At 33.4% G+C, this 14,999-nt stretch overlaps 1 protein-coding gene across 2 annotated transcripts in view; it reads right to left on the bottom strand.

The window, feature by feature from the left end:
* Window positions 1–701: 701 nt before the first annotated feature.
* Window positions 702–14,999, bottom strand: part of LOC135222705 (trafficking protein particle complex subunit 11-like) — a 196,784-nt gene continuing 182,486 nt past the window's right edge. For both annotated transcript variants that reach the window (XM_064260891.1, XM_064260892.1), the window contains exons 14-23: window positions 11,731–11,858; window positions 10,236–10,320; window positions 9,163–9,304; window positions 8,497–8,648; window positions 5,495–5,593; window positions 5,223–5,357; window positions 4,002–4,165; window positions 3,656–3,875; window positions 3,226–3,405; window positions 702–979 (exon numbers count right to left, since the gene is read on the bottom strand). In XM_064260891.1, coding sequence (XP_064116961.1) covers window positions 908–979; window positions 3,226–3,405; window positions 3,656–3,875; window positions 4,002–4,165; window positions 5,223–5,357; window positions 5,495–5,593; window positions 8,497–8,648; window positions 9,163–9,304; window positions 10,236–10,320; window positions 11,731–11,858 — 1,377 coding nt within the window. In that variant the 3' untranslated portion in view covers window positions 702–907. The remainder of the gene's footprint in view (window positions 980–3,225; window positions 3,406–3,655; window positions 3,876–4,001; window positions 4,166–5,222; window positions 5,358–5,494; window positions 5,594–8,496; window positions 8,649–9,162; window positions 9,305–10,235; window positions 10,321–11,730; window positions 11,859–14,999) is intronic.

Genomic DNA, 14,999 nt, shown 5'->3' with positions numbered 1-14,999 from the left:
AATGTAAACATTATTCCATTACTGTATTATTATCTAGTATTTTAACCACACCACTGAGCTCCTCTATTTAGCTACTACAGGACTGGCCTGTTAGTATTTGTCTTTATAAATAATAAAGGTTATAACTCATTTATTAAATTAAACCTATGTCTTTTTCTAACAGTCAAAACTTTAACTTTTGAAATCTTTCATGCAGATGGTCCTCATTCTTAGAAATACAGTGATCTCTCATCTGACATAACTCCCATTCTTTTGAACAGCTGCCTTCTCACTTTTATAAATAATAAAGAAACTTCAAAGACCTTGCTTGCTTATTTAATATCAGTGATCCCTTGGTTACAAGGTCAGACACCTCCCAACATTTAGCAATACAGCGTATACGTATGCGGAAATCCTTAATCTCAACTTTACCTGTGGAAATACTCCTATTCTTCTTCTCTTAATATCAAGTTATTTGTTCCAAAAGCTTCACCATCATCTACGTGAGATGGATCCATTGACCTTTTCGTGCAGCGCTGATGCACACTTTGCTCTCTTGCATTTCTTTTCAGTAGAGACATTTTGTACTACATATAGTACAATAAATTCTACACAGTAATGCACGGTGCACAAGTAACTTGGGTTATGGAATAGCACTTAAAAATCCAAAATAAAATATAACATACAATCAGGGAATAGTTCCTATACATAAGAGAAATATGTACATTACTTACTATTTTATTCTACTGACTTATTTTACAAATATCAGTAACATATTCTAACAATTCTATTCCACTTTTAATCAACATTAAAATCACAAAGTATTATACACTGTACATAAGAGATCCAAAATACACATATCAACAATTCAAATATCAGTATTATTAAAAAATTGTATCTCACATCTGAAGGTGCACTAATTTACCAACTAACTTACGCTAACTGTAGTAAATCGATCTGTTAAAGATGATACGGATGAGTCTCCACCTTTGGCTTGAGGCTGTAAAAAAGACAAAAACTAAATTAAAAAACTAATTTTGTCTCTGAGAAAAAATACTTCATTGAGAAAGTGAATACCCCATATCTGCATGTATGGAGATATGAGGTTGTTGCCAAAAAAAAAAAAAAGGTAATATATAGTACCCCAGTCACCTATAATGGACCATTCACAGGCCAAATGTTCAACCAAATTTCATTTTTAATCAGAGTACTATTAGAAAGTGTGCACCACAAATATTTTGTTTCAAGAGCATGCCATTTTGTTAATTTTTTTACATTAATCATTATTTCCTATTTAGATTTCATAATCAACTATTCTTCAAAACATCATTACCATTATAAAGCATTTTTTAAAAGGAAAACTAAACCTACCCTATCGAGAAATACATACCAAAAGTGCATGTATCATGCAGTAATAAAAAACATAAAATAAACCAAGTGAACCTATTATAAGTACCTTGGGGAAATACAAGAGTAACTTCATTATAAAAAACTACAGGTGAATGATCTAATATGACTAACCACATCAGTTACTTTCTTCTCTATTGAGCAGTTATTTACCCTTCAAAGTATTGTTGTCAAGTTCAGTAAAAGTTTGAACATTTCATCTCCAAACATTGCATGCCAATGTATGTGTTGTTGGGATAATGACCATGGCACAAACTTTGTAACAAGCTTCCAAAAAGCTTTGGAGTTTGTTACCATTTATATCAATAGAGTAGCACACTGTTAATACTCTACTTTTAAGGGCCTTTTAATTCTGAATAATAATAACGATAATAATACCACGGGACACCAGAATAGAAGAGAAAGAGAGAGAAAAAATTCATAAGTATCAAAACCTGAGAATGGAAAAAAGAAGGATGTGGGATACGCCAGTGGAAATTGTACCCATAATCATAGGAACACTTGGCACGACCCCAGGATCCCTGAAAAGGAACCTGGAAAATCTAGATGCCAAAGTAGCTCCAGGATTCATGCAGAAGAATGTGCTCCTAGAATCACCACACATACTGAGAAAAGTGATGGACTCCTAAGGAGGCACAATACAACCCAGAACACCACACTATAAAAACCACCCATTCTAACATGATGGCTGTGATAGACAAAAAAACAAAAATAAAAATAACAATAATATGCAGGATTCACAGTGTGTTTTATTCTCTTCATCAGTTAATGACTTGATAACTACAGAATTTTTTCTTGGGCCCTGGACTAGAAAAAGGCATTTGGCTAACAGCCTCATTGTATTTCAAATAAAACAAAAATACATTGTACTCTCAATCACTTTTTCCAACTTATTGCACTGCACAACAATATCATTACTTTGAAATTCAAGTCTATCACTGAGAGTGAATTGCACCTTCAATGCCAAATTTGGTGCCACAACTGAGTTATGCTACTGCAGTTCAAATTATGAGAAATAAATGAACATTTTTCTTAAGAATTTTATGATACTAAATTTGAAATCCACTCACTTTACATTCTTGTATATCATGAATGTCCCAAAACAGTATTTCCAAAATTTAAGAACCTGTGCTTGTATGACCACTGATTTCAATATTCGAGGAATATACGAAAAAGAATCAGCGAAGAGCCATACAATTACGTACATGTAGTTACGACAAATAACATAGAACAGATGTGCAGTATTACTGAATTTTGAGAAAATAATCTATGTACAGTGCAACATAAATTAATCTCTACCTTCACTTACAAATTTTAAAAACATCAACCTTCAGCTCAATGTGAACATCAAAACAGAATATCAAAACAAAATTTGCCAGTCTATGCATTCTGTTATCTAGTGTGCTTACTTGTCTTCTGATCATATAGTATGATTTATAGGAAGACAATGTTTTCCTAAGCAGTCTCATCACAGTTGATGCTAAATTAACTTGCTTTCTGACACTCAACTACAAAAATTTTTTGTCTTGAGTGTAAGTTTTATAAGTAAAATATTTACCAAAAGATACATGTTTTGAAAGACTTAAAAGTAAGTATGAAGGTCTATGTATACTATTTCAATACTTACTGTATAAACACAATATTTTTTCTAATGAATTTTGTCCTATAAAATTCAAACCCTTGTCTTGCAAATCTTCTGATCTCTGACTGATCAGGTTCAGACCAACTTTTCTAGAATAAATTAAGTTACTCTAATTATCCTACATCATACTAAAGAAGAACATGTGATTACACATTGTAGTAGTATGTAATTGATTTATACATTATCAAATGACTTACCACTATATATATGTGCGTGGGTAATATCCTATTCAATAACGTTTCAAGTGACGTGGGTTGACCAGGGGAATGAGATTCTACACTAAGCCCTAGTTTTGGCAACTGAACATTCCCAGATAGCAAAGGGTAAAGGGTATACGTAACGCACTCCTTGCGTCCTGGCAAAACTCTCAATCGGATCTGGAAATAGTGTTAAGAGGAATATAGTACAGTATACTCAATATAAAAACCATTAAACAAAGCTGTTTGCTCTTTACTACACCTTGTTCTTGGTCTAAAGTGAGATGGTGAAGGAAAATATATGTACGCATCAAATCTAAATATGACAAATGACACTCCAGTACAAAATGCACAAAAACTTTATGTTCAAGAAACCTGACAGCTCATCTATATATTTAAATAAGTAAAAAAAAAGAAATAAATAACTTACCTCCTTGTGGCCAGCATACATAAAAGCATCAGATGAGTGCATAGCGAGAGCTAGCTCTGTTGTGTGAGCAGCTCGGTTGTAAATGATGTAGGTGATTAATAACGGGGCTCGCAAGGTGCCTTGTGGTGGTAATTTACATTCCACCCATACACCCCAGTGTTCGACCATCACTGATGGTAATCCTACACTGACACTCACTTCAGGGGAAGTATCACTTGCCCTGTATTGGAAAACAAGTCTTGAAAACATACTTGCTTATGCGAATGCCCATACATTAAGGGTAAGGTTTACATGAAAAACAAACCATTAACTCATTATCACCAAAAATAAAATTAAAATTTCTCACCTTTTCCAATATAGGAAGTATTGCCCTAATGCCAGTGCACTGCTTGAAGGTACATTACTAGATACAGCAACACAAAGGCAATCTACTCCATATTCACCTTCAGCGAGTTCTGTTCCAGCTATTTGTGATATAGTGTCAGAACCAACCTGGTATGCATCACTTGACTGAAATTAGAATACAGAGGGTTTCAGCGGTAATATTTTCTCTTAAAAAGGAAAATAGTAATGGCTCAATTCTACAGTTATGATAATAGCCTTGACTTTTATTACAATTTGATATAAAAAATTTCCAATATGAAATTCTAGAAAGGTTTCATTGCTTCACAGCCAGCTCGCCAGTCATTAAATATGCTACACACATCACATAAAGCAAGTGTTGTCAGAAGACAACAGAGCTTGTCATGTGGGTTAACACCATAACCCAAAAAGTGGTGGATGAAAAGGAAGATAACTTCAACAAATGGCAACTGAAACTCATAAGCTTCAAGTTACTGGGAACTTGAAAATTTCAACCTGACACCTCTGCCAAGAACATTACAACACTGTCAGGATATTCATCCTGTTGAGCTCAACTATTTGGCGCTTCTGGTTTTCAAGACAAGAGGAAATTATGACTTGCATTGCCATATAATGAGCTTCAATGCTTACCCATATTTACAACACAAGAACTCTTACCTTACACATGCTAACCTTAGTAGAAAAAATATTCTTACTGTTATATCAAATAACATGAAGAATGCCAGGAGTTAATTTAATACAGATGATTTTTTTTTGTTTTACAGAATGTTTTTGTTGAAAACTAAATGTGTTAGTGAACATATGGTCTTAACTGGCCCACTATTATATTGGTACTGATGATCTTAATGACCTCACATTCACTTAACAAAATTATACTAATATAGTACGTACCATATACGTAATAATAAACTTTAATGAATAAATACCTGTAACTATACTGAAAAAAATTGAAAATAGGAAAAAAAATGTTTTTGCTGCATCAGTGATGTTTGATTTTGCTCCAGACCCCACAGTTTCAAAATCCGAAAAATTCCAAAAACCGAAATACATCTGGCCCAAAGGAGCATGAACCTGTAATAGGTTGTCAAGAAACAAAATTATTTTCTGTACACAGTACTAAAATCTACTGGTAGATTAAAATTAAAATCTACTAAAATCTACTGGCAGATTAAAATTAAAATTAAAATTAAGACTGTAAACATACCAAAGCAAGCGCTGAATTTGTCAGGCGAATAGGAACATGAGATGTGCACTTTATCTTTGGAATGATAACAAAGCTCTCTTCTCCTGCTACCTTTGCCAGCTTTTCAAACTTCATTGACTGAGTTTCCACAGTAACCTGAGTATAAAAAAAGATAAGAATGTACGTACATCACTTAAATTTCTTAAAATGTACAGTACAAGAATCAGGACTGGTATACTTAAAGCTCTATATAACAAACATAATTCTATTAAATAAACATATTTCAAGCTTACCTGGAATGGAATTCTGGCTTGCAAGTGGATACTTTCTTCATGAATACAAGGACACTGAACAGATGATCCATTAGACTTCACAGTAACAACATACTCTACCTGTTGAAATCAAGCGTGTTACTACAAATGTTGAAATACTTGTAATTTATATGTTTTTGGGTTAAGATTTACTGCTCTTTCATTTTCTCTTGTCCTTAAACTCTTTACCCATAATTATACTTTGCTTTTCTCTACTCCTTTTACTCTCTTTACTTATGCATTTTGCAATAGTTTAGTTTATTGCCTTTTACTCTTTTTACTTTAATATTTTACAAAGGTTTATCCTACACTCTTCCATTATTTGACAGTGCACCACTTTGAGAGCTAGCTAAGTTATTCTGCCAATGAAAGAAAGTACAATACAGTACTAATACAGACTCAGCAACTGTACTGGGGAGAGTACATACTCTGAACCCTAGAATTTGCATAAAAAATTGTTTGCTAGACACATCACACATTGCTGTCTAACTTCAAACTAGTAGTAAGTTTTCCAGCATAAAATTAAAGGCAAATAATCCAAACAGAGAAAATACATGCTAAATGGCACCAAACGTGATCCCATCCTTTGAGTCACACCTCTCAAGAAATATAGAACTAACATATAATTTTTGCAAGAGTTGGATATTTTGGCCAACTTACTGAAACAGACATCATAATACTTCATCAAATTAAGCACATACATAATAAGAAGAAAATATTTCTTAATAACTACAGTATATTATAATTACTGTGATGACAGTTTGATGTTCAAGAAATCTCTGTTCACCAGAGGGGAAACATACATATAGCTGAACTAAAATCCACAATGAGATATGAATTTTCAAAATCTCTCAAAGTTCAATTAAAAAGCAGTTTCATTATTCAAATATAATAAGCCTTTAATACCTTCATGAAATAGGGAAATATTTTGCTACATGCCAAGATTTCTTTAGTATGTTCTGTTGGCATACATTGCCCTTAAATATTCCTAGTAATAAAAAGTCGGTACACCTAACAAGTTGCTGGGTAATTTGAAACAATAACTAGACTTACTTGAAAAAATTAGGTAAATTCAAACACATTTCTTGAGATCTAGTCAGGATATCAGAACACCTCAGCTTTTACACAACTATTTCCAAAAGGTACAATACTCTCTCATTGTCACTTTCACCTTCAATTCATAGCAACTGAAATTTTCTGATATGAATACAGTTGTCAGGAAAAAACAAAACTTGTATTATGAAACACTGTAAATACTGAAAACACAGTACTAAGCCTTTCTCTACAACACTGTGAATGGTAGTATGTAAAGGTTTTTGAAAGTGTTTCTTTGGTCCCAGATGAGCTGCTTTTTTACTTTTAATCTGCCCCCATTCCCTTTAGTTCCAGCTGCATTGCTTTCCATCTTTTACATTTCATCCTTTCATTTTGGTCAATAATTACCAGTTTAACTTCTTCAGCTTTACACTGCTCTAATTTTAACCACTTATTCAAGAACAAATCCTTTGAGTGGAATCTATGAGAATCTTCATGTAAATTATAGCCTTACAACACAGAAGAAAGACTTTTAACACAAAATAAAGAAAACCAGGAATAATGAAAATATGACATGATGACTGAGGTCACATGCATGTAATGTTAGGAAATGAAATGTAATTGTGTTGAAACAGTAATTATCTTAGTAAATTAACTATGACCATAGGGAATTCATAGTGACCTTCATTTAACCATCTTCAATAAAGAAAAGAATCATGTCCTATGACACCTTAATTTACATACTACAACTCCCATGGATGGTACTAAAGATTCTATACAGCATTTCTTCGGCCACATTCAATGAAAAATCTGTAAGTTCTTTCTACATAGCTGCCCAACTTTACTAATCATACATTGTTTTAATTTTCAACTCTTATTTAAGAGCAAATCCTTTAGGAAAGCCCTAAGAAATCTAACTAAATTTTTTTTTATATTTATCATATTTTCCAGCGTTGAAGATGCTATTTTTTTCCTTTAATAAGTCTTGGCAATTCACCTTGCATCCTACAGGCTGAAGGTTATGCTTTTCATAGGCCTATTCTTACCTGAGAGGAAAGCTATCTTTGCTAGACAATAACCAGAACTCCTCCAAATGACCTCTGAATCAAGTGTATAAATCATATTTTTTACAATAATGAATAAGTAAAAGTATAATAAAATAGTGTTGTCACAAAGTTTCATTCTGTTATTGGCAGGCTGTATGTAAATGAAACAACAGATGACTAGTAAGTTAAGTGTAGTACAGTATATCAGTACAGTATCCAGTATTTTCACTCTCCTCAAACAACCCTGACTTTAAAGGAACATAAATGCCACAAAACCAGATCAGCATTAACCGAGTCCACCGATAACCAGGGACTGCCGGTATGTTAAAAGTTGACTGGTAAATCTTACCTAGCAACTATAATAATCAGACAAATTTGCATCATGTCTGTAATGTACTTTTAAAAAATGTAATGGTAATGTGCAAAATATTTCTAGGTTTTCATGATTAAAATTGTTTTTCTTATTTGTAACATCTGTATTGCATGCATTTTAATCTTGATTATATTTTCAATTTGTTCCATCTGGGGTGAAATGTTCATGCTGTATTTTTAAAAAGTGTAATAGTGCAATTAAAAGTTATTCCATATATGTATTTAATATTTCCTATTTTCTGAGATTAGAAATTAAATTGCTTCATCAGCTTACACCCAATACTTCCAAATTCTTAAAATAAGCCAACATCTGCAGCACCATCCATTTGCATGCAGTTGGCCAAGTTTTTAAGTTCACTGGTATGTCTACTTCAGAAAAAGTTATTAGATATCAAAATCATGAACGTTGAAAATCATACAATAAATTATTTGTAAAATATATTAACAGAAAAATTACAAGAATCTTTATGCCGTATCAGCATAATGATTACATACCTACATAATATACCTAATTGGTTTACAACTACTTACTTTAAGTGTAAGGACCCTTTCAGCTGATGTAAGGCACTTGGCATAGAGAGTTACCGACTGCTCATCCCCAACCCCTAGCTCACTCATCTGCAGGTTGCTGACATGTGATCCTAGCTTATCTCCCTGAAGGCCTGATGCAGTGCATATCTGAGCTGTAAGAAAAAGCAACCAGAAAAAGCTGTAAGAAAAAGCAATTAATGAAAAACTTATAAGTTCTTATAATAACCCCACCAAAGGCATACACCTTAATCTGAAAATCCAAAATAGATTGCAATCTGTCAACTATCCCCTTCCACAAGCAAAGGAGCTTATAACTCAAGAAATAAATTTAAGACATACCAAACTATAAGCACAGTATTACAGATTTTTTCAAAATCTGATAAACATGTTTATTTGATCAATGCATTATTACTTAACTTGTAAAACCATATGTATTTACAGTGCTCCATAGTTGACCAAATGGGTAATTTTCAAGTTAATTAAGTAAATCTTGTGGTTCATGACAAGTGATCACGAGATAATACATTGGCGACTTAAAACCTTAGGCCATCCCTTAGAATGCTGCGAATTACGACTAGGGGTTGCCTACTTTACAATAAAAACATGGAAGATAACAATATGACTTATCAATTTTAGGATATACAAGTAACTTTTGTTACGACATACTTGTGTGTTCTAGATTTGAAGGGGAAGATGAATCCAACCCAAGATTCAAAGATATATCAAAGGCTGCACATTCTTCAGTGTTTTTCAAAGTAATTTTAAAAGGAAGCCATTCCCAAACCAATGCCACAGGATCATGGTTAATCTGAAAAAACATCAATTAATGCACAAGTATATTCAAGGCATTAGCATTATTAGTTATTAATTTTACAGAATATCTTGATAACTTTAGTTTAAGAACTATCTTGAAACTTTATAAAGAAGATGAATGAAACACATTTGCTCACAAATTAAAAAAACTAACACCTGAAAAGAAATAGGGATATGGTGTTTATACTACCTTTGAAATTAATACAGGAGAAAGGTAAGACTGATATATAACTTTCAACCTAAAGTTTGAAAAATTATCTAAATTAATCATAAAATGGATCAACCAATAAATCAGCCCTTTAACTAGGCAAAAAATGTTAAAAGTGTTGATTTAATTTATTACTTATCATGGTTAATTTATCACTTTACATTACTTACATATATTAAGTACTATGACTAGTATTGAACAGTATAAAAAAAAAATAAAATGTCAAACTTCTGTTGCCAGTCTGTAAAACAAGTGAAACTAATGAGAACTATAAAAGGAGCAGATATTCTTGAATGCAGCAAAGTCAATGTATCACCTACAATGTTTGCAAAAAATATGCAATCAATCAAATATTTTAAATTACTGTTTCAAATGTTAGTTTTGAAGCATGCTTTCTGTTACTAGATATATACTAGAAAATGATGTCTTCCTGAATAATGTTAATGATATTCCCTTAATTGTGTGCCACACTATATGCAGTAATGTGGAACTTACGGTAGCCAAAAATCAGCAAGATAACTACTACTATTCAAGTTTTATTCATAAATGACTAAGATAAAAGAAACAGAAGTGGAATACACAGAAATCTCAAAAGAAGGAAGAAAAATACCAAAGAAAAACAGGAAAAGTATGTATTTCGGATACCTAATGTAACTTTCTGGTAACTCGAAAAAAAAGACTACAATATCATTAAGCTTCACTACCTTTCAGTACTTACAGTAACTGAAAGTTTGGGCTGACGGGGTAGAATATCTGCTTCTGCAACAGGAACACATGTGTCAAATCCATCTGGACACAAAAGGCTGCAATGAATAAAGAATATAACTGCATTCCATTGTCAATAGTTTTTCACAAAACATCAATAAAAAAAAAACATGAACTGTTCTCTACCATATTCTATTCTTGCTTTACCAAACAGGACTATTTTCTAAAAATAATAAAAACTTTTATTGTTTTTAAATGGTTAAGGGACAACATAAATGGAATAATATTCACAGCTTAGTTAAATTATTACAGATCTCTCATGGAAAAAAGTCTCAAGACCATCTGAGTCCTGCAGCCTCTAAAAGCTTCTCCATCATGAATATATTTACATTACTCAACTGACAACTACAGATATTGTGCAAGAAATGACAAATTTTCTAAGACAATTTGTATTTTTCATAGCTACAAACCTGAGGTCTTAACAATAGGATAATTTCTAGTGTCTAGCTGGATCTGGTTAAAAAGCAGATGAAAGCAAGGAATCTTGTGATATCTGGCAACGCATGCGTAGCTCGGGTTAGGAGTGGTCAAGGACGCCGCCGCACAACCACCTTTGCTGAATTATAACTTTATATTTTGTGTTTTGTGCTCAAAAAAATCAAAATATTTCACACTAACTTTGGAACAGGGATCATAAGTACTGTTCATGATTTTGTGAATGAAATCACGGCCAGATGATGGACAGATGAATTCCTAATTCTTAAGTGAAAAATTGCCTTAATAATGAATGAAAGTAAAATTTCCAAACATGGTACTAATTATAAACTGGGTAAGGTATTTGCTTTCATGTTTTGAGTGCTTCATCTTAAGTTCCCTCCCTGACAGGATTGAATCAAGGGCACTTATACTATTTGTACTAACCTAATCTTTACTTTATTTATCTTTCAAGGCATATTGAGCTAATATAAGTATTTCACACAATTATCTGAGGTCCTATAATACCTAATGACTATCTGAACAAAATTCTGAAAAGTAGATTTTCTGAGTGGAATCTGTCTTTTTCTTTCAAGAACTATTTCTCATGAGTTTTAGGAAGGAGTTAACACTCATGACTGGTGGCCTCATAACACCTGCTTTATCATCTCTTCCTCAGTTTGCTCTGTAGACACCTGCATTCCTTGACAGTTTCTTTAAAAAGCTTTCAACCTCTTCAAGCCACCTGTTTCCTTGACATTCAAAACCTTACCATCATCAAGAGGCAGATCTACCACACCTTTCAGATTACACTCCTTTCTCTTCCCTCCATCGCCTGTTTTTAGAAGGGCAGGCAGGCAGGGTTAGACAAAGCCACTAGGTTTGCCATTGAACTGGTCCCTATGTTTGAAGAGCCATCCACTTCATGTTTCAATAGTCGGAAAGTCCTTAATTGCAACATGATGAAACATGGCCAACTTCATCATACAGAACAATAAATTTTTAAGTTCGTGAAAATATAAGAGAAAACTTACCTAAACTCTTTAAATGAAGGAGTATTGCTGGTATTCAAAGTTACGCCTTCATTCCCAGGTCCTGACCACTGAAGGCCAACTACAAGTTTGCTATCCTTGCTACCCAATTGTGCTCGTACACCAGTAAGCTGAAATAAACCTATATAATTAAGCTTCGCCACCAAGATCTCCTATACTGATTTGTAATGTCAGTAATGTAATTACATGCAGTCAACAATACAATACGTAGTGCATTTTTGTCACTTGTTACATGCTTCTTTTTTTATGAAATGCATGATTACTGAGTCTGGAGTGGCATCCATTACAGTAGTTCTCTGTTCTATGTCAGCACTCTATTCTCCTATATATTGTGGTGATTTACCTTGAATTTAAATTATAATAGCCTTCCAACAGCACTTTTATTTCACCACTTTAAATTAGTCCTCATAGTCAATTTTCTAGTTTTTTCTAAGTGTTATTAACCTTTTGAGATTCTGATGACATTAAATGACATTATACAAACTTCATCCACCGAGATTCTGATGATGTCAAAGATGTCATCGGAAGAAAATGAAAAAAAAAAAAAAAAAAAAAATTCAACAACAATATTTGATGTTGGTCAGCATTTAGAAAATGTCTGGAGAGTGCTGGAGGGATTATTACACTCCATCTCCTATGTCAGGGTTATAGAAAAAAATTATCTTTACAGGCACAAATTTTGTAATTTGGATGTTATTTCACAGGTGTTCTAAAACAAACCAACAATTACCATTTAGTACTTTGGAAAAACTCACAGCATATGGAAATGTTTGCTTATTATTCTTCTTCTTCTTATAGTAGTAATAATTATCATTATTATTATATTCAATTACATTCATTCATCTACCAAAATAATAATAATAATAATAATAATAATAATAATAATAATAATTAATAAACTTAATAATAATAACAATAATAATAATAATAATAATTAATAATAATAAAATAATAATAATAATAATAATAATAATAATACAATAGCTGTTTCAACGGCATTAAAATTTATATAGACTTCTCAATTCTTCTTATTATCTTTTTCTCGTCAGCATGTAGCTGGTGATTAAGTTTCCTAAGGACATGTAAAGATTTTCATTTGTCTTAGGTTTATTCCTCTAACGTGTCGACAGCGCACAGGCAGTCATCTATGAGAGTTTACAGTACAGTGTGTAAGGGCGCGGCGGACGAAGGCCTTCGTCCGCCGCGCCCTTACACACTGTTCCACATGGAGAGAAACCACCAGGGAGATCGAAAGGTCTACACAAGTTCTCATTAATAATAACTTTTCAAACCGTATGGTCGAACGCCAAACGAGGGACTCCATAAATAAATGGCACCAAGAAAGAACGACCGTAACTAACGACCAAAGTGGAGCTATAAAATATTTTATAAAATCATATGCACCACAAATATTTGGAAGATGAAAAGGCTATAGGAAAATAATCAGTGAAAATGTCTCCCCCACTACACAAGGTGATAAAATTAGCTCATAATTTTTAATTACAAAAACTATTGAAAAAACCAGCCACCAAAAAGGAAAAGGCACAAAAAAAAAAAAAAAAAATTTTGTAATTTGGAGGTTTTGTTTTCACAGGTGTTCTAAAACAAACCAACAATTACCATTTAGTACTTTGGAAAAAATCACAGCATATGGAAATGTTTGCTTATTATTCTTCTTCTTCTTATTATCATTATTATTATTCAATTACATTCATTCTCTACCAAAATAATAATAACTAATAATAATAACTATACTAATAATAATAATAATAATAATAATAATAATAATATATAATAACAATAACAATAATAATAATAATAATAATAATAATAATAATAATAATAATAATAATAATAATAACAATCAATAATAATAATAATAATAATAATAATAATACAATAGCTGTTTCAACGTTCATTTAATTTATATAGAATCTTCTCAATTCTTCTTATTATCTTTTTCTCGTCAGCATGTAGCTGGTGTATTAAGTTTCCTAAGGTACATGTAAAGATTTTCATTTGTCTTAGGTTTATTCCTCTAACGTGTCGACAGCGCACAGGCAGTCATCTATGAGAGTTTACAGTACAGTGTGTAAGGGCGCGGCGGACGAAGGCCTTCGTCCGCCGCGCCCTTACACACTGTTCCACATGGAGAGAAACCACCAGGCGAGACGAAAGGTCTACACAAGTTCTCATTATAATAACTTTTCAAACCGTATGTCGAACGCCAAACGAGGGACTCCATAAATAAATGGCACCAAGAAAGAACGACCGTAACTAACGACCAAAGTGGAGCTATAAAAAATATTTTATAAAAATCATATGCACCACAAATATTTGGAAGATGAAAAGGCTATAAGGAAAATAATCAGTGAAAATGTCTCCCCCACTACACAAGGTGATAAAATTAGCCTCATAATTTATTACAAAAAACATGAAAACCAGCCAGCTGGACCTTCTTAGAAAACAACCCGGCGCCCCCAGAAACGTCTTTGAAGAGAAGGCGGAGTGTCATCTACGAATTCACATGCTCGGTGGATGGATGCCACCATTCTTTATATCGGGATGATCCACTACCAGACTCTCCAAGCGTCTCTCGTGCCATCTTCAAGAAGGGGCCATTTTCATCCTATAGGGAAAAACCTAAAGGACGCCAAAAGACGAGCTTATAAAGAACATAGAAATTATTGACCATGCACCGGACCGAAAACGCCTACGTTATCTTGAAGCATTACATATATTAGAGAAAAAACCGAATATCAACACGGTAAAAGAAACAGAGTTTCTTACCACCATCATAAAGAAATGGCGCAAGAAACCAACCGACTACGTATACCGCCACGAGAGAGAGAGGCAGAGGAGATCGAGGGGGGAGAGACAGAGAGAGAGAGAGAGAGAGAGAGAGAGAGAGAGAGGAGAGAGTAGAGAGAGAGAGAGAGAGAGAGAGAGAGGAGCGAGAGCGAGAGAGAGAGAGCAAACAGAGAGAGAAAGAGAAAGAGAGAGAGGAGCAGGCAGAGAGAGAAAAGAGAGAGCGTGAGAAGGAGCGAACGAGAGAGAGAGAGAGGAACTTGCAGAAAAGAGAAAGAGAGAGCAGAGAGAGAGAAAGAGAGAGCAAGAGAGAGAGAAAGAGCGGAAGAAGTAGAGAGAAAGGGGGAGAGAACGAGCGGAAGATATAACAAATGTACAGCCTGCCGCCCAAGAGGTGGGTATCCCAACCAACACCCAACCGACGCTAATAACCCCGTCCAAAC

Source organism: Macrobrachium nipponense, chromosome 8 (genome assembly GCF_015104395.2).
Source record: "Macrobrachium nipponense isolate FS-2020 chromosome 8, ASM1510439v2, whole genome shotgun sequence".
NCBI lineage: Eukaryota > Metazoa > Arthropoda > Malacostraca > Decapoda > Palaemonidae > Macrobrachium > Macrobrachium nipponense.
The sequence above is the reverse complement of the archived record's forward strand: the minus strand, read 5'-3'. Positions and strand labels throughout refer to the sequence as shown.